Genomic DNA, 20,249 nt, shown 5'->3' on the forward strand with positions numbered 1-20,249 from the left:
AGGGACCTTAAAACACAAAAGGGGAAACTAAGGTTTGAGGAAGATAAGCACATTTTTCTTCCATTTCAGTTATTTTTATGCACTTCAAAAGCCTATTTCAATTAATTAGGACTGCCATATGTTTCTGAAGCAACAAGAAAGGTCTAGCCTTTGACTTCAGTGGACTTCAACAGACCTGTTTACCTTGTGGGAGCCTGGCTATCCAGAACCACTGTTTTTCTCATGTGTTTACCCATGGATTCAGCTTTTGCAGTTACAGGCTTTTAAAAACTGTGATACACATCTCCAGTGACATTGTTTCCAACTGGAAGATGGATAGCAATTTCCTTAACTTCTATATTCCAAATGCCTGAACTGGTAAAGACACACTGCAGGAGTCTTTTTTAGGCTTCTTTTCTGCCGGGTAAAATGCTGAATTCACAGTAATCTTGTTCATTTACTTTAAAAGTATAATTTAACAGAGTCATTGCAATGGGTAAACTTAGCAACAACTCACATAAAATCCATCTTTTTTCAAGAACAATATGTATTTTCCTTTCTGCTAAAGGATTGAACTACTTAAAAATAATAAGTTTCCAAATACCCAAAGTCCAGTGCATGCAAAGACAAAGGCACTTCACATCAGTAATTTTTGTTGATCTTTTAGTACCATAATGGGCATTCAGAATAACCACTTTGTAGTTTCATTTTAAGTTTGTACATTGGTTATTACCCTGCAGCAAAAGGCAGTTGTGTGCTTAATCTGATGTGTGCGGCACTGACAGCTTACTTTGCTGAGTCAAATTTCTTGTTGTGTAGCTGATAAGCAATAACCACAGTTACTAGTTTCATTCCTATGTTTTTTCTGTGCTGAATCATTAAGAGTTGATACAACATTACTGAACAGTGAGTCTGTTGCAGCACTCTTAAATTTCCATCTTTTTTTATTTGTTCTTTTGGATGATGCGCACCAAAAATGTCGTTGATGGATAATAAGTGAAATTAGTCCGTAATCTTTACCCTCAGATCTCTTTCTTTTGGTGCATGAATAAGTCCCCAACCCATTATGGAGGTATAAAACGTGACTTTGGAAGCAGGAGCCTCAAGTTAGACATCTAAATAATAGACCTGTTTTTTAAAATCTTTAGAGTCCTTGAAAGCCTCTGAGTTCCCAGCAGCTCCCCTGGAAGTTCATGCAAGCTGCTGGATGGACGTTTGAAAACCAGGCATCCCATTTGCATGCTTTTCTCCCTCAAACCTTAAATAGTTTTTTAGAGGAGCTGTCACATCCCATACAAAAAAGCTGTCGCTTTTGATGCATCCCAGTGTCTGTAGATTTCCAGCCAGCTCTCTGCCTTCTTTCTTTACTACGGTAGTTTCTGCTTAAAAAAAGATAAACATTTTAAACTTCATAACTATAAATGCAAGTAGCCCTATTAATTAACTGTTGGTTCAGTCCTAAAAGGTACTGAGCCTCTTTTGGTGGTGCAAGAGCCTTGAACTTTCTTTGCCTTCAGTGAATGGGAGTTCAGACCCTCCTTGCAGTCTGAGACTCCCCTGAGCACAATTTTGTGGCAGGTTGAACCCAAACTGTGCTAGAATGATTCCTTTTACTCTAGTGCATCATTGCTGGGCCCTGTATCAAGTGAAAGAATCTTAGACATCATTCAGAAAGTGACTTTACTTTTTGTCATTTTACTGTAGTTACTGATAGTTAGGGACAATTTGTGTTTGGGCGATGAGAACATACTCAATGTCCCGGAAGGCATGTATATATGCTAAAGAAATGTTAAGACAGCAGCAAGAGATCACTAAGACAATAAGAGGGGAGAGAATGGCTTTATCAATAAATACTTGTATTCAACAAGACTAGTTAGTATACAGCAAAATGGCAAAATGGTGGGGGGAGAGGGGAGGAAGGGTGCAGCAAAATGTCTGTGGCCTCACTGTCTGCTTTGCCTGCACCAGAAGACAAGGACAACTGCTGGCAGGAAGGATGGCACTGCTGGTAGCCATGCTGGGCAAGCTGGGCCCAAGTGCCGCAGGTGTCCGGTGCCTCTGTCTCTCCCTCCCTTTCCTTCTTGCGGTGGCAGCTGGATCCAGCTCAGCTCTGCGGAGTCCTGTCCTAGCTCATCCTTTAGCTCTGCTGCTCCCTTTCCTGTGGCAGGAACAGCCTGCTCAAAGATCAAGGTGGCAAAATTCAGTTTTTTCTCCATTGTCTCTGCCTTGCACTAGTCTTTTTGTCTCCATTTTCCTATCCACAAATTTAATGCAGTGTCTTTACTGAGTTTAGCAGTTTTGCAGGGCTTCATATTGTCTTTATAGAGTACACTGAGGTTAGGTATGAACAATCATTACCTGGCCCTCAAAACTCACTGCATCTCTACCTAAAACCCCAAATCTAATAGTTTTCAGGCATTCCCCAGTTTCCCCTAGTGCAGGGGTCTGTCTCAATTTTTGTATTAACAACACTGGAGGGGAACATTGACCTTCTACTGCTTTCTCAGCTGAAGTATGGCCAAGAGAAGAGGTCAGGGGATGCATTCTTTTGTGATGCAAAGCATGGTACGAAAAACATTTGTCATGTGATCCCAACATTTTACACTGTTTTTAGAACAGCGAAGAAAAGGATTCACATTTTCCTAAAGCGACTCAAGCTGATAGAAGGAATCTTGACAGAAGCAATATTTTCTGTGATGCCGCGTGACATTTTTTTTCCTTTAGGCATGGTTTCAAGAGAAAAGGCAGTCCTGTGCAGTGGGTGTGTATTTTAGCCACTGCATGCTCATGCAATAAAAAAGTGAAAATTGCAATATAATTCTTATCTTGCAATAAAATCCTCTGGATAATTAGTCTCTGATAAACAGTGGTTTAAGTATAGGAAGTACTCTAACTATACAATAAATATAAGAACACCTTTAGTTTTTAACTGCAACAATCTGTTTTTCTCTGAATGGCAGGTGTTACAGCAAAGCTGTTACTCGTAACCGTTAAGAGCTTTCAAGGACTGGGGAAACAATATGTAAACATATACTTAGAAAGAAACCAGTCTTCTGCCTTCAGATAAACTTATGAGAAGCCTATTGTTCTTTTGTAGATTTTTAAAATTACTGTCTTAATGACTTTTGTACTACCTTACTCTTGGACATTTCTGGAAATAGCTGTATCCCCAAATGCAGAAACCTGAATTACTGAATTTGGTGTACTTCAGTTTAGGCAGTAGAAGAGTGGGAGTTTTCAGGACTGTGATTATAAATCTGGACATCCAAATTCCTTGCAAGTTTTTTGATGCATTAGTCTTTCCTGGAATCGAGCCATATATAAGAATAAACTGAAACATTCAGTCATAGAACTAGTATGGAGAGGTTCACTTCTGAACTGTGCCAAAGGGTAGATCTGGTCGATGTTTTCAGTTGTGACATAAAAACAGATCAGGGAAGTTTAATCAGTGAAGCAGAGAGACTTAAAAAGATTTAAATAAGAGCTGCTCTTACACCGATAATGAACAGGCTGGATGAAGCAGGCTGTATACATCTATCTCCTTTATTGGTTTCTGTTCTTGCTTCTGGTTTGGTTTTTCCCTAAGTACTTAGAAAATATGTGCAGTAAATTTTGACATGGCAAAGCTTTTAGGAAACAAATAAAATAATAAAATAGCTATGTTTGTTAGTCAGGTGTTAGAAAACTCAGAAGTACATCTAAGCCGATCTGCAGTGAGGAACCCCACTAAGTCACCGGGTTCTGTCTCTGTCCTGGCGGGAAGGTGCTGCAGGTCCTGTCCAGCCCAGAAACCTGGGTTTACTTTCTGCAGAAAGTGGGGCATAGAGAATAGGGAAAGGAGGAGGAAGAGGGAGTTGTACACACCCTGGTCTTGCCCTGACATGGAGTACTGCAGCACTCCCAGGTCTCTCACCTTAGAATGAGCCCAAGTATTTGGTACAATTTTGTTCATAACTTTGCAATTTATTAAACCTAATTTCAATATATTTATATTATCACAAAATACATAATTATATAGTTTAACCCTCAGATAATTATTTTTACTTTCAATGTCATCTCTTTTTAATACCTGGTGAGGTTTTGTCAGCGATGTTAGATCTTGTTCAGAGCAAAATATTTGAGCTGTGTGTGTACACGCATGTGCGCCTATGTACACCCACGCTTGAAAGGTGATGCAATTTCCCATTAAAGTTCAGGATATTCTTAGCTAGGAAGAGATAAATGATTTTACTTCACTGTCATAAATAATGACAGTGCTCCCTTGTGTAGGACCCTTCACTGTCTTCACCCTGTGGAAGAGGGGTAAGGAAATCATTTTAGCAATGGTTGGACTGGTGCACACACTGTTTCTTATGTGCTCACCTTAATGTAGTAAGAGCAGAGGCAAGGCTAGGAACTTGAGCTTTGGGGTTGTAATCCCTAGTTCTAGGCATCAGACCATTTCCTTTATCTTGAAAAAGTAATAATAGACCAGGGAACCAATGGTATTATGCCTAAACTCTTCTCCTAGGCGTATATTATTTACCACTGTCAGACTGCACTATAGAGATCTTTGTTCTGACCCAGTGTAGCTGTTCCTACTTCTTTTTTTTTTTTTTTTTTTAATTGGTTGTTGCTATTATCTGGTACCTGAAAACCCATGTTTACCTCCTCTGCTTGGTATAGATATTAGAAATGTCACATTCTGACATCAGTGTTGGCTTTTAATAACTACTGCACATTGCTTGCACCAGGCATGAAACCAAAAAAATTCATTTTCTAAAGCAGCTTAAGGAAAGTATCTCTTGATGAAGGCCAGACTGCATACTCAGAACTGACCATCCTATAATAGTGGTCATACAAGTAGGAAATATTGTCAGGCATCCATTGTACATAATCTATTGCATAATGATATTTGATGGAAGCTTTCTGGTATGTGTAGATAATAAACAGCTTGTGTATTTATGAATCTGGAATGTTCCTGAAATGAGTTAGTGCATGCTCAACATTAGTTTCCCAAGTCTTTTTCATACTGTAGTATTACATTGCATTTACTAAACAAATTAAACTGTATTGCAGCCTTAAGGGATACATTATTCCTGTGGACAAGCAAGGGCATTGATGCAAGTAACATTGATTTATTTTAATACAAGTTATGCATGTAAATCTATGTGCAATGAGATCATACTATACTCTACAGAATACTGGCAGAAGTGCTTTTATCCTGAAAACACACCTGCCCACTATTTGCAAAGTCTGATTTTCCTTTAACACAGTGGACAGCAACATTTTATAGCCATTGTTATCTACATGACTTCAGCATACATTGCATTTTGTGCCTGCTATAGAAATATTGAGGTCTACACAAATGTGCAGTATAATAAAATCAATAACAGAGACAATTTGGATTCAACAGCACTGTATTTCTAAGCCTGTGTCATGGGCAACATTAAAGTATTGTTTAACAGAAGCCATCAGTCCCTACCCTACAGCACTAGCGTGATATGAAGAATCCACAACAACCTCCATACCACTTGAAAAGGCAACTATTCCTTCAACTTTACACAGATATAACTTCATAGAGATAAGAATAATACAGTCGTTTTGTAGGCAGTGTAATATATATATATAATTTATAAATATGTATCTTTATCTAATAAAGTTTCTAATTTAAACTGGATGGGCATTTTAGATGATGTGATAGGTAAGTATATTGACATCACTTACCAACATTAGCAGCATTGTGCTTGTCATTTATGACAGTTTACACATAAGTGGCATCACTGGATGCCAAATACAGGTAAATTATACTGGCTGGTATAATTTGTTGTCATTCCTACTAATTTTGGTTGCTCTTAAAGTTTTGCCTTCCTTCTTATCCCAGTTTATTAATCCATGGAATTGTGTAAGGCAGACTAAGTTTTCCCCTTTTCAAATCACTGCTATGTATTTACCAGCTAACTGGGAAGAAACAGAGGTGGGTGCACTGATGTGACACTGTAGGCAGCATGATCAGTATTAGACACTTGCTACTATATGTATGTTAGAGAGCAGTTAGCTACAGGGTTCCCATGTTCCCAGTGCTTTTCCAGAATATGTGAAACGACTTTCTTGTATCCAAAATCTTATGCATTCTGTGACAGCTGTTGTTGGTGCTTATATACTATTACTTTCTTTGTACTCAGGAACAGTAAGTAATCAGAAATGCATACAGCTAGATGGGAGATGATCTCAGAATGACCTAGTCCATCCCAGCAGGATTAGATCATTCCCAAAAGATGTTTGCCTCTTATGGTTGCCTGACCCTATGCTAGAATAACTGTACTTAACTATATGCTTGGCTTTAGAAAGTGTCTTTTTATGCCTAACATAGATCTGTGCTGTAAATTAAGCTAGTTGTTTCTTGATATAGATCAATAAACAGCACAGATGTGATAGACTCGTATAAATCAATCAATGATACAACATAACTCTCAGTTATTTCTATATAATAAAACACAGCTCCCTATTGCAGCTGCTGAACGGCAGCCATTCCTTATCCCCTCCATTGCTTGACTGATATGACATGATGCTTCTTGGGTGCTTTAGGGCATCAGTTTCTTACCAGCTCACAGCAGTTTTACACTATTCATTTTTTCTGCAGTCAAATGCTACATAATTTCAACTTAATTTTCATTACATTTATTTTTACTGACTGACACCAGAGATTGTATGTGGTCCTATTTCTATTTGATTTATTGGCTAAAAGTTCATTAACTTACAGTGATATCATACTTTGGGCATGTTCCTATCTTGTACACCAGTTTTTCTAGCATGCTGTGAAAACGTTACTGCATTTTTCATTAAGCAGGAACAAATATGCCATTTCTCTCCAAAATGTGACTGTACAGATGGCATGCTGGAGTTCTGGGTGAACTGGCATTTCCAGATCAAATTTACTTAATTCCCAAGTGCAGCACAAAAAAGGCTTACTGGCCACCCACTGGATAAACGCCGTGTGGGCTTTGGGATAAGGAAGGTTCTTTCTACATGACAGAAGGAAACCCACAACTGGAACATGCTTAAGACCCTGGTTCATGCATTATCTACATTCAAAGTCTGTTCCCTTTCTGTGAAACACTAACAGAAGAAAAATTTATAAAATCTCGTATTAGTCACTGTTACCAACAGATAAGACTATGTTTACTTGGGGCCAGATCAGCTGAGTAAAGTCCTATTTTCTGTGGCCAACTTTCCTGATCACAGCTGCATGCTAAAATAAGTCATATTGTGAGTCATTTTTTAAGACCTGAATGACACAAAAAGTTTGGGATTATGGTGTACAAATCAAACAGGGTTTTCTTTGAAAGCCTCCATGGGCATCAGTTTTCACAGCTAAAGATCTGTCTCTGCTTCTCTCCTACACTGAATGGAAAACAGAGATTAAGAATAAGTGTTCTACAAAAGGCGTGAAGAAAAAAAGATTCGGCCATGCACTGAATATATATGCACAGATGTAAATACACTTATCTGAAACAGATGTAAAAGCCACTAAAACAAATAAAGAGAGCAGAAAGGAAGAGGGAAGAATCTTACCCGTGCCAAATATTGCTATAAAGAAGCATAGAATATAATGCCAATGAGCAATGACTGCAAATCACGAAAAACACTTGGAAGAAGGTCCCTTCTCTACCGTGTCCCTCAATTGTTGGCTATTGCCAACTTCAGGGTGGCCGATATTTCTGCCCCCGTTAGCCCTATTCCAAAAAAATCTTAATCCTGAGGCCAAGACAGAAACCCCTCAGCTCAGCACTCTGAGCTGAAAGGAAGAGTGCCAGCAAGAGACCACAGATGGGAGATGGCACCAGCTCCTTGGGAGTCCCACCTCGTGCTGCATGCCATGGGGTCCCAGGATAAGCTGGCAGTGCCCGTCTCAGCAGACCCCACTGGCTTGCTTCCCCGTTGTCACTCCTGTTAGGGATTTGGATTACCTAGCAACTTCCACAGTGGCACAGCCCAGCTGCCAGTCCCGTGGAGTAAAACGTGCCACCAGGACCCCACCACCTTGGACGCAGTCTGCAGCGTGCATGCCACAGTTTATCTACCCCTGTGCTAGATGATAGGATCAGGGCTCCACAGAACTCCATCTTCTTGCTTTATTTTTTCCCTACTGATCTGCAGTGTGATTTTCAGCAAATCTTTTTCCTCCTCTATCCTTCCATTTCCCTGGCTCTGACTGCAAGCAATTTGGTGCAAAGCCTGCCTTTCGGCATGATGCTGCACAGCGTGGAGTGCAAAAGGGGACACAGCTCCTAGCTAAAGCTTTGAGGGTACGATGCAAATAAAAATATTGAGCTGGGTTTTTGACAATAGGTATACATTTTGCCCTTGATCTTCCATTGTGTATCAATCCCCAAAGTCAGCTTTCTGAAGAAAGCCAATGAAGTTCACTGGCTCGTGCCTTAAGAGCCGGATAAAAATATGGCTGGTGGATTCACTCAGGTGCATTCCTTGGAATATTCAGAGACTATTGAGAGGCTATTGGAGCAAACAGGCTTGTGTTAGTTGTAGGCATGCTTTTCACATGGCACGTTTCTTGGCCACTCCTGTGACTGGTAATTACTAAAGCGTACACAAACAACTATGAGGAAATATGTGTATGCTTAAATGCCTAACGTGTTATGGTTCTTTGTACTGAGAAACAATAGCCCCACAGTATAGTTTATTACTGTAATGACGGAAAGATACAATTTGTAAAACATAAAATTATCTGCTATGAACAAAGGCTCTGATTGAAAGAGAAATAAACTGAACGATCATACTGTAACTGGCTTAGATGCCCTAATCACTGCCAATTATGCAGTGACTGTATACGTTTTACATGGATTAGACTGTTTTCTCTCACTTGAATTAATTAAAACATTATGTGAATGTTAATGAATTTTTTTTTCTGTAAATATGAATTAAGTTTTTGTGTGTGTTCTTGTTCAACTACCTAAGAAGGTACATATGGAAAATATTTTAATATTTCACACTGTAATTAATTCTTAGTGTTCAGTTATATCACATTTCTCGTTATGCCTATGCTTCATTAAAACTAGCTTTAAAATATTTAGTACATACTTATAGTCCATTTTCACACACGTATAACACAGCAAATGATAGGCGAAAATAATTATTTCCCAAGTTTGGTATGAGATGTGGTATCTGAAATATCTTTTCAGGAATAATTTTATATGCAGTATAAATACTAATTGTTTGGGTTTTAAAACCTCTTTTGACTTGCTAAAGGGAACTTCTAAAAAGCTATAATTTATGCTACCATTTTAAAACAGATTCTGGCTACTGCAGCTTCTAAATATTCGTATTCACAACAGTTGACTGATGTCTCTCTACTACAACAATAGTTGGTCTCTCATCAGTTCAGGTGTTTTCTTGAGGATAAAAGCCTAGAAAAAAAAATTAGTTAAAAATCGTATTAACTAAGACTGCACATGCAAGTCAACAAACAAAACCCAGCAATAACACCATAATCAAAGCAAATTATTTTCCAAAAGCTTTATGAAAATCTGTACTTTGAAAAGGAAGTTTCATGCTGTTTTGTAGAACACTTCTTGTAAGATCAAACTGTGAATCCCCAGCAGAACCTCAGCTGTTCCCGAAACACAGATAAAATACACAAAGCAAAACAATACACTGTGTCTCATCCTTTCTGAAAGTCTTAGTCCATTCATCACACTTCTTGGTATTGCCCTCCACTACCAGCTTATTTTAATCAACTGCTTTATACTCATTCTGGTAATTGCCTGTTATCCATTTCCACACCACTGGCTTATTCATTGTTTCCAGAAAAACATTACAGACCTCATTTTATGAAAATTATTTATACACAACATATAACATAATTTCTTTTTAATTTTAATGGAGTTTGATTGCAATTTAATACCAATTCAAATAATACATTAGAATTTTCCTTTTTAAATGCATTTCAGTATAAGTTGTTTCTCTTTTTCACTGTGATTTTAAAAAAATACTAGAATTAAAAATACCAGAATTAAAAAATATTGAAAAACATGTTTTCACAAAGAAAAAGTTGATGGAAAATCGGAAAACAGTGATGTAGAAAGAAATTTCTTTCCTTCCTCTTTCAATACACATTCCCATATTTTTGTTTTTCCAGAACAAAAAATACTTTAGCATTAAGGAAGTTTAGAATTAGCAACAAACGGTTTTCAGAATTAATTTCATAATAATATTTAATAAACTTCTTAAAACATTAATTTCTCAAAATACCTGTAAAATTCAAAAAATTAAGGTTTTTTAAATTATAAAAGAAATAAGGGCTTTATTACTTTTTCTATGGGGAAACCTCCGTTGTTGATAAAAAATAAATGTATACCTACCTGTTCTAAATCGGAAATGTTAAAAGTACAATGTTGTTTTCATGAAACCAAAAGATTAAACATTTTTTAAAGTTGTTATGAAAAGAAAAACCACACCTTTATTTACAGTGTATTTTTTCATTATTTATAACTATTCTAAAATGTATATTATTTGAAACATCTTCTTGACTTTGAACTTTAAAACAAATGTAGTAGGTTTTATATTTTCAAAGAATTCCAACAACTCAGGTAAGTAATTTCAGCCTCTACAACAAATTATTTGTAATATCATCCATTTTAGCTGATGTTTATATCTAATCATGTTTGGAAATTTCTTCCTGAAATCACTTAACTTGTATATAAAGAAAATTGAGAAAATTGGTTTAGGTAATTTTAGAGGTTTGTATAGCTTCTTTGAATTCTGTACTTTGGGAGATCAAGTGGTTTGTTTACCTGATCTTCAGGTGCGGAGAAAGAAAAAAAAAGAGTGACAGCATTTTTTAAAAAAGTCCCTGAAAAAAAATCTGAGGATCATATAAAGCCACATTAACTATGTGGCACTTTTATGTTTTAAATTAGTTCAGTTTGATAGCACGAGCATTGTAATCTCCCATGGCAATCTCTACTGGCATCACCACACAGAAAGGCAGATAAAACACTTCTAAAGGACAGAACCATTACATACACTCCCTAAAAATATTGGGAGAATATGGGATGAAAGGGTGACTTTGTGTTTGAACACTGTTTATTAGGAGAATGATAAATCAGCATGTTTCAGCACAGAGGTAAATGTCAGGGGACTGCAGAAATCTCCCTGCCACATTCGTCCTGAACATGAAGCTGCACATGCACCTGGCCAAAGGACCCGATGCCCCCCTCAGTCCCTCCTTGGGAACAGAGCCCGACTGGAGTGTAAAGATCCAGAGATCTTCAGGGGGAGACAGAAACCAAGACTTCACTTCTTCCCCAAAAGTGAAGCCTTCTGCATGTAAAGCAAGACAGCTAACGTCTCTGGAACCTGAGGAGGGTTTTCTGTACCAAGCTTGTTAGAGCTGACTAAATATTAGGTTAAGAAAAAGAGAGAAAGAAAGAGAAAGCGAGAAATAGAAAGAAAGAAAGAAAGAAAGAAAGAAAGAAAAGAAAGGAAGGAAGGAAGGGAAGAAAGGGAAAAGAAAAAAAGAAAGAGAAAGAGAAAAAAGAAAGAAAGAAAGAAGATACATTTAAGAAAACCATAAATGTTACAAAACAGAAACAGAGGGAGGTAGTGTATCTGCATATGAACCTTTCAATGTGATGTGATTTTTCACATCTTTAAAAAAAAATAAAAAATTTGATCTGTGTATTTGAATCTTTGACACTTTAATATTTAAAGGTTATGGAGTTTGCCATTAATTTCAGCATCTTTTTCTGATAAATCATGGACTGCAGAAGTTGTTGAGGAATTGATGTGATTTAAACTAAAATATATTATGAGCATAAATTAAGCTCTTGCAAAATATGCATGGTCTTCTGCAAACACTCACATGTTGCTGGCCTTTCCCTTGGAAGGCATGAGTGGGACCAGCTCCCTCTTTTCTCCAGGGGAAATCAGAGGTCTCCCCTCTGCTTTCAGCCAGTTTCCCCTCACCAGCCCTCCACGTGCTGCTTCTAAACCTCTCAGAAATGGGAAGGGCATGTGGAATCGCTGGGGTCAGTTTTGAAGCCAGGAAAACAAACTTTATTTAAGCTATAGGATTTCATATATGCTTGGTAGCACTGTGAGTCCAGATAGAGTAACTATATTATATGCTGCTTTCTGATATTAATTTTTTTTTCATTTGTACAGTATTAGACCTATTTTTTACTTATTCTAAATCGGTGTATGATGGCAAGTCCTCGACACACACTTTTTCAGCTACAAACCCACTTAGTTAAATTACGCTTCCCATTGTAAGAGGGGATCTGGGTCCACTCTCTCCAGTTAAACTACCATAAGAACTGGTTCTGGAGCTGGACCATAATCATCCTTGAGGTCCTGAAAAGCATGTGCTGGAGGGTACCAGCTGGGAGAACTGGGAATTAGGCAGTCCAGATGTGTGTTTTCCCCCATGGAGACAGTGTAGATTAGCACCTCTTCTGTGATTTTTTTTTTTTTTTTTTTTTTCTGCGTCGAGTTTCAATATTTGTAGGAATCGGCTCTGTACAAAATGTTCTCTGCATCAGAGAACGGGCTCACTACGTGCCCAGCTCCTTCGCACACCCTGCCCTCCTCGCCCCCCTGCCCCCTGCATCTCCAGCTGCAATCCTGTCGGGGCAAAGACTTTGCTGGAGGGTGGGGGTTCTTCAGCAACGAAGTTTCTTGATGCTTCCCAAAAGCATTCATGGGCGCTTCCTGCCGGGGCTGTGCGCTCTCTGTGGATGGAAAGGAGCAAAAGAGCACGGAAGAATCCGCGTTTTTCTGGGGAAAAAAATAAATAAATAAAAATTACGGTTATTTCCCAGGAGGGGAAAAAAAAACCCCAAAACAAAAACCCGGGTTATTTCCCAGCGCCTTGCACACCGAGCCCTAGGAATGAGTCAGGCTTCTCAGTGCTGCCGCAGCCGGCTGAGCCCGCGTCCGTGCAGCGCCGAGCACGGCGGCGGGGCCGGGGCCGGGGCCGGGGCCGGGGCCGGGGCCGGGCCGGGCCCTGCCGGGACCCCCCGGGGCGCCTCGCCCCGGGCCATGCCTGGCCGCGGCGCTCGCGGCGACCCTTGCGGTATGCGGCCGCCTTTGGCAGAGGCACATGAAGGATTTCATTGAGTGTGAAGACAGAGAGCAGAGACAGAAAGCAGAAGGAGGCGGCTGCAGCCTTTGTAGTCGGGGAGGAATGCGGAAATGTTGAAGCACTATGTCAAACTTTTTTGAAACGGGGTCAAGTCACATTCAGCCAGCGTGGGAAAGCAAGGGAAAAAAAAAAAAAAAAAAAAAAGTTGAGGAGAGGGGAAGGAAAAAAAAAAAGAAAAAAAGAAAACAGGCAGCAAGCTGCTGCTGCTCCCAGGCTGAACAGAGGCCGAGGGAGCGAGCGAGGAGGGGCAGCGCAGCGCAGCGTAGCGCCGGGGGCAGCGGCGGAGCGGCGGCAGCGCCGAGGGCCGGTGCCCGAGCCCCGCGCCGGCAGGCTGCGGCCGGCGGGGCTGCGGTCGCGGCGCTGCAGCTCCCCGGGGGCCGCCGGCCGCGATTTTTTCTTTCGCGTTCTCATTCTCCCCGGGCAGGGCGAGGGCGGGAGGAGCGGGCTGGGGTTCGAGTGCGAGCTGCCTTCTGCGCCAAGGTGCAGCCCGGCGGCGGCGGCGGCGGCGGCGGCGGCGGCGGCGGCAGGAGGATGCGAGCCGAGGGTGGCCGAGCCGCGGAGCAGCTACCTGTGTGGCCCGGGCGGCCGCTGCCGGGACCTGCCGGAGACATCGCCATGTGAAGGGGCAGACCCCGGGCCGGCTCTCCACCCCGCCTCGCTCAATGGGAGGTTTGTTTTAGGGAGGACTCACCCCCTCCCTCCCCAACCACCCCCACGCCCCCGGGGCTGAGGATTATTTGGGGATCTGGTGGCGGTGGAGGCGGCCGTGGAGCACACCAGGTAACGCGGGGCGCCCATGTGCTCCGCGCACCCGGCCCGGCGGCGTGGCCCACACGCCGTCCCCCGCCCGGCCCGGGAGCCCACGCCGCGCACCCCGCCGCGGACGGCACCGCGGGCGCGTCCCCTCGGCGGCCGGGGCCGTGGGCAGCCCGCCCCGCGGTGCCGCCGCAACCCCTCGGGGTGGGCGCGGGGGGCGCTCCCCGTGCCGGCGGCCGCCGAGGGGGCCGCGGAGGATGGGGGTGCCCTCCCGGGGAGCCGCCGGGGAGGGGGGGGGGGGGGGGTGTCTCCTCGCAGTCCTGCCGAGCAGCCGAGCCGCCCGCCCCCCCCGCCCCCTCCCCCGGAGAAGGAGCGAGGGGACGCCGTTCCCCGCGTGTCCCCCCGCCGCGTGTGGGGCGCCCGCGGAGGGGACCTCGGTGCCGAGGCTGGGGGCGGGGGTGGGGGGGTGGGGTACGGGGGTGGGCCGGTGGGCACCCCCGTATCCCGCCGTGCCCGGGGAGGGCGAGCGGTAAGTTTCCACCCGGCGCAGCGGCCGCGCCGAGGCAGGCCCGCCGCCCCCGCGGCCACGCACACGGGCGTCGCCGCTGCCCGCCGCCCGGGGGCGCCCTCCGCAGCGGCGCGGGGCGGGCTGCAGGACGCGCTGCAGGACGCGGCGCAGCGCCGTGCGGGGCCGCCCGCGGGGCCGGCTGCAGGACGCGGCGCGGTGCGGGCTGCGGGGCCGGCTGCGGGGCGCGGCGCGGGGCGGGCTGCGGGGCCGGCTGCGGGGCGCGGCGCGGCGCGGCGCGGCGCGGGCTATGCGGCGCGGGCGGCCCCGGCCGGGGGGGCTACGGGGCAGGTGTCCACCCGCGGCGGTCCGCGCTCGGCGCCGCCCGGAGATGCTGCGGACGCGGAGGCGCGGGGTCCGCGGGGTTGCCCGGTGGCCGGGCGGTGCGGCGGCAGCTGTGGTGGTGGCAGCTGAAGTCGGCGGGGCAGGGAGGTGCCTCTGGCTGCAGCCGGGGAAAAGCGATGAGCAGCGGGCACAGGTTTCCTCTAGATTGCTCTTATTTTCATCTGCAACTAAGGTGTAAGATCAGCGTACCTGTGGCAAAATACCTCCGGCTTTGTGCGTGGGTTCGAGTTAGGGGATCCCCGACTGAACTGTCTGGGGCTCTTTAATCCTAGCACGGTAAAAATGCGGTGTAGGAGAGGGTTGCAGCCCCAGAGGTCGCAATATCATTATATGAAAAAGGGGCAGGGGGAAGAGGGAGGGTGGATGTGGAGCTTTGTGAGGGGAGAGGATTTGCCCACCATCCCGCAGAGAGTGTGGATGAAACTGGATGCAGAAGGAAGCGCTTCTGCTCTCCAGCCTCATGCACTGGGCAGCAGAGCGTGCTGCTCCTGAAGACCGTCTTTCGTCATGCTGCTCTGCGAGGAACTGCTGGCCACACACCCAGCAGTAGCAATATCCACAGCTAAAACCCTTACGTGTTAATAAGTTGGCTAAAGCGAGCACTTCTGAATCTACCTCAGCACACAATGCTCGGTAGCATACTATTCCCGTCATTGAAATACGTACATATTTCTCCTCCCCACAGGCGCTCTGAGGCAGGAACTTGTCTCTTGCGATATGTTCATGCAGGGCTCAGCACAGGGGAGAGCAGATCAAGGCTGAAACCTCCACGGGCTATTATTTACAAATAAGTAACCGTAATATTTCCAAGACTCCGCCATGTGCACTGAAGAAACATTTGAGTCCTGCAATCCTGGCATAAGTTCCTGGACATAACTTCCTCTCAAACATGCATAGTTAGCTCTGCCGTCCCCATCGCCCCTGTCTCAGGGTCATCGTATTCAGCCCATTGCTCAGTAAAATCCCCCAGCACGCGGTTGCTCTGTAGCTTTGTGTTGTAGCCTTCTGTGCAGACTATGATAACTTTGGAGTGTTGTATCAGCCATGCAGGGACGTTGAGACATGTGTCACCCTGGTGGTTCATGTCTTCCTTTGCACCACATTTTTGCTTTGCATGTAGCTGCCTACTATATTAGCTTAATTGTCTCAGTTTTTGAACAATGCAAAGTAATGAAGTAAACTGAACTCACTTTTCTTGCTTGGTTTGTCCTCTAGATCTAATTGGCTTTACACAGACAATGCTCCCAAAGACTGTACGATAATTCCTAGTGGCTGAAAGAGGAGGCACATTGTGTCCGGTACAGAAGAGGAACAAGAACAGGAGGGCGAGAGCTTCCTACTGTCCCTCTGGCAGAGGTACCAAGTGTGTGGCCTATCTGCAACGTGAGCAAAGTACTAAGTTTTCCGAAAGCAGGTGAGACTGAGAGCCATCCCGAGGCACGTGGATCACGGGAGGAAGAGGAGCGGCGCCAGCATGGATAAGGACAGCACAAACGTGGCAGACCAGCAGTATGAATGCGTGGCTGAGATTGGAGAAGGAGCCTACGGGAAGGTGTTCAAAGCCCGAGACTTGAAGAACGGAGGTCGCTTTGTTGCGCTGAAGAGGGTGCGGGTGCAGACCAGCGAGGAGGGGATGCCGCTGTCCACCATCCGAGAGGTGGCGGTTTTGAGGCACCTGGAGACGTTCGAGCACCCCAACGTGGTCAGGTGAGGAAGTGGGGCAGGCGTCCCGATCAGCGGGGTCCTGGTTTTAGGACGTGAATTGGGCAAGCAAGAGCTTGGATACATAAATGGACTGGATGCTAGTTTGGGTTTGTGGATGAAGTGAGCACTAAACTGTGTACATGAAGTGTGGTTTGAGGTTTCAGCAGGCCGTGGTGCTGCCTGCCAGACCTCGCCTCATCCCTGTGCATTGCCTCCCACACACACAAACACCCATCTCCAGAGGCATAGGTGTGTGACTTAAGTGTTTGAGTGGATGGGCAAGGAGCCATATATACACTATTTCCTCAGGCATAAGAGAGAATGTAAAAAACCCAGCGTCTCCCTGCTTTTGTCTCAAGTATTCGTTCTGCCAGCTGCAGCCGATTTTTAGCAGCTCTATTCATTATCGAAATGGCAAAGATTCTGGGAGCGGTAGTGGAATGTGCGTTCCACCTTTTAGATGCTTTTATAGAGAGTTGTAGATTATCGTGTTAAAGAGAACTAACAGCCTAAGACTTCAAGCTTTGCAGGCGGCCTTACAGTTGAATACTGTTTGACCGGTACTAATTTCACCATGCGCTGATGATTGTGCTACCAGAGTGCAACAGTACAGACGTCAGGCCCGGCTTGCAAAATGGTGGCAGTGTCCCCAGGATGTCCGTTCTGTTGTGTCGGTAGCATAAACCCTGGATAAATGACCTGTCTTTTTTAACAGATTCTCTTAATGGTAAGGCTGGCCCTACTGTAACCTCTTGCATTTTTCTATAGCTGGAAACCTCCAGCAGCCTGTCAGCATCTTTCATTAATATTATGAACTTTAAGAAGTAAGCTTCACTTTGCAGATAGCCAGGTATGCAATGATTTGAAACTGGTCAGCATTTTGCTGATGGTGCTGTATTAGCAAGAATATTTCCTGTTATTTGCATTATTGTACGCACATACGGCATAGCAAAAGGAAAATATTTTATACTTAACTAACACCAAGACTCTTTCAGTCCTAGAGAAATAGATACTCTGAAGTTAGAGGTGACCTTCAAAATGGCTTGTAGCTGTGATCCTCCTGGTTTAGGGTCTGAGATGAGGGGGTTTATAGTAGGTGCAAGAGGAAAGGTGAGACAGAGAATAATATTTAAAATACTAAAGTGAATAGCTAGAGATAAATTAATTTTTGTTCATCTCACGGCAGTGTAATACAACAGTCTCATTTCTGTCTGAACTGAATAGGTGAAGCATGTGTACTCTGAAATACTGATAATGGAGTGCGCGTCATCGGTCTCACTGCAGTGAGCAATGGGAGTAGGCTGCCGCCGACACTTTTCCATTGCTAATCAAGCAAATCCACAATTTGGTTAATAACTGTTATTTTGACTTGCACCTAGTAATGCCAGAGGCTTCATCAATAAATTTCAAAAGTGGGGGCATCTATGTGTGGACAACAGGTTGTATTTGATCACCACATCAAGTGCCTCGGTTTACAGAGAAGTGCACACAACGTTCTTCCTTGGCAGTAGAGAGATAACTGAGAGTTCTCAAAATCTCTGAAATTGAGCCCAGTAATTTATGAGAGTAAATGAGGATTTAGTTGTCCAGGCTTAGGCGTTTACATATTTGAAAATTGTAAACTTTGTTTGGGAATAATTCAATACAATAGTCCTGAATTTTTCTGGCATTGAGATCTTTCCATATGAAGTAAAAGATTTTTTTTAAGAGCTTTCTAATCCTGAATTCAGCACAATCCTGAAAATAAAATTCTTGTTTTCCAAAGAGCTAGTTGATGAACTGACTATGCAGCTGCAGGCTTGTTTTGCTTGGGTTTAAGTGCAGCACAATCTCGACATAGCGTTGCATAAATATGTTGAAGCTGAAAATATTTTTACAGGTCTGAATGAAAATTCATTCTCTGCAAGCAGTAAGTATTTCAACCAGCAATACGAGAATGTAGTTTCAATATAAAAATCTCTGCAAGTGTGTTCCAGGTCCTCATAGCAGTGCTGTGAAGCCTGTGCCTTTTGCCATAAGCAGCATTTCAGATACAGGGGTTTGGTCTGTGATGTCTCAGGATGCTTAGGACCTCAGCCGAACACCTTTTTCCACAAACAGGCAGGGGAGTATAAGAAGCAATTTCAAACATTATCTCTTCTAAAATGTGAGGAATGCTATTTAAAAACTTGCCGCTGTTGTGCATGTTTTTAATCTGTAGCGCAGATGAAGCTGTAAGTAGCGCTTTGAAGTGACTGAAATCATATCCTTAAAAAAGAAAGATTATCTGAAAATATTTAAATGCCCCAGTTCTGTTAAAAAATACGGTAGAAGAGTTTGTAATTTATTGAAATTAAAGGTCTATTTTTGTATTATGTAAATATACTCAGAAAAGGAAATACTGTAAAAGAAGATCTGCAATTTTAAGCAGCTGACCTAGCTGTACTTAGTTATTGGACATATTATGCTCACAAAAATGTTCATTGTTTGGGCATGCATTCTGGAAACTGGTATCATGGCCAGGCTATTAAATAAAAATGATGTCTGGATTAAAATGTACATAATTTTCAGAGCACTGGGATAACAACACAAACATTTGAAATAAATTTTTTTTTTTATTTTGAGGGGGCGTCTAGCTTTTTTCTGAATATTACAGGGAACTAGCTTGAGTGAAATAAGTGAGAGCTGCAAATACAATGTTGAATCTGTTCCCTCTGAGTAATGGCATGTGTGATCCATGAGTCGCTCAATGCAAACCGACAGTCATTCTGTGAGTCAAAATTTAGACAGACTTCAAACAGATGAGCCGCATACGCCCTGTGCTCGGCTGTCGTACTCTGGCATCAGCTGACAGCAACAGCAGAAATCACAGGCCACGTGAACTTACGCTGAATGTCATGCTGAACTCAAATGGTAGGTCTGGGCTTCTCCAAAGAGTACAGTAAGGAGCTTGGCAGTCCAAGGCTTCTCAGTGGTGCTGAACGTGAAGAACAGTTTGGTAAGGAAAAGACCCAGTACTTGCTAGGCAGAGGTAGAGCTCCATGGTTTTGTTGCTCATGGAGCCAGGATGCAGGACCAGCATTGCTGCTGCAGCCCAGGCTTGTCGCAGTAGTCGTAGATTCCCTTCCTCTAAAATCCTGAGAAATGCTTAGAGCCAAAACTGGTTTCCAGCGCTTGGCATGGGGGATGGAAGAGAATTTTCTCCATAAAGTAGAAATGTCTAAATAGCATAGAATAATTTTAAACAAACTATCGTATTTTTCCGTGCGACTGCTTGCTAATCATAAGAGCTTTGTTTCATGTTCCTTCTCTCCGAGTCTATCGTTTCCATATTCGGACAACGAAGAGATGCATTTTTCACAGCACAGTTGCTTTTACAATGATAGATCATGCAGTTATCTAATGAAGGTAAGACTTCACTGCAGAACAAAGCAAAACAAGGTGCAAGATAAGAAGCGAAAGGAAGTCTAATTTTCATCAGGACTGTGATGGTAGTGGAAGTGTCTGGACTATTGGCTAGAACGGAAATAAGGCCTGGAAAACTGGTCTAAAAATTTGCAGGGCTGTCAAAAATAGTATACAGAGAGTCATGGGAAAAATACAGTTAAAAGGATGATTGCTATGTGCTTAAAGTCCTCTCCTGCTCACATTTGCCTTTGTATAGAGTTCCCCTCTGTCAGGACACCTTACTCTATGCTGTTTATCTTCACAAAACAAAGTAAAAAAAAAAGAATCTTCAAGAGTACATCTTACTGTGAATTGTTCTAAAATGAGGTA

The 20,249-nt window shown here is 43.4% G+C and overlaps 1 protein-coding gene across 2 annotated transcripts in view; it reads left to right on the plus strand.

The window, feature by feature from the left end:
* The first annotated feature begins 13,668 nt into the window (after positions 1–13,668).
* The window catches only part of CDK6 (cyclin dependent kinase 6), a 140,253-nt gene continuing 133,672 nt past the window's right edge, over positions 13,669–20,249 (plus strand). Inside the window, exons 1-2 of one of the 2 annotated variants that reach the window (XM_049798584.1) lie at positions 13,669–13,903; positions 16,005–16,496. In XM_049798584.1, coding sequence (XP_049654541.1) covers positions 16,264–16,496 — 233 coding nt within the window. In that variant the 5' untranslated portion in view covers positions 13,669–13,903; positions 16,005–16,263. The remainder of the gene's footprint in view (positions 13,904–16,004; positions 16,497–20,249) is intronic. The other variant, XM_049798583.1, reaches the window with a different exon arrangement.

The sequence above is a fragment of the Accipiter gentilis genome, chromosome 4, assembly GCF_929443795.1.
Source record: "Accipiter gentilis chromosome 4, bAccGen1.1, whole genome shotgun sequence".
In the NCBI taxonomy this organism is placed as follows: Eukaryota; Metazoa; Chordata; class Aves; order Accipitriformes; family Accipitridae; genus Astur; species Astur gentilis.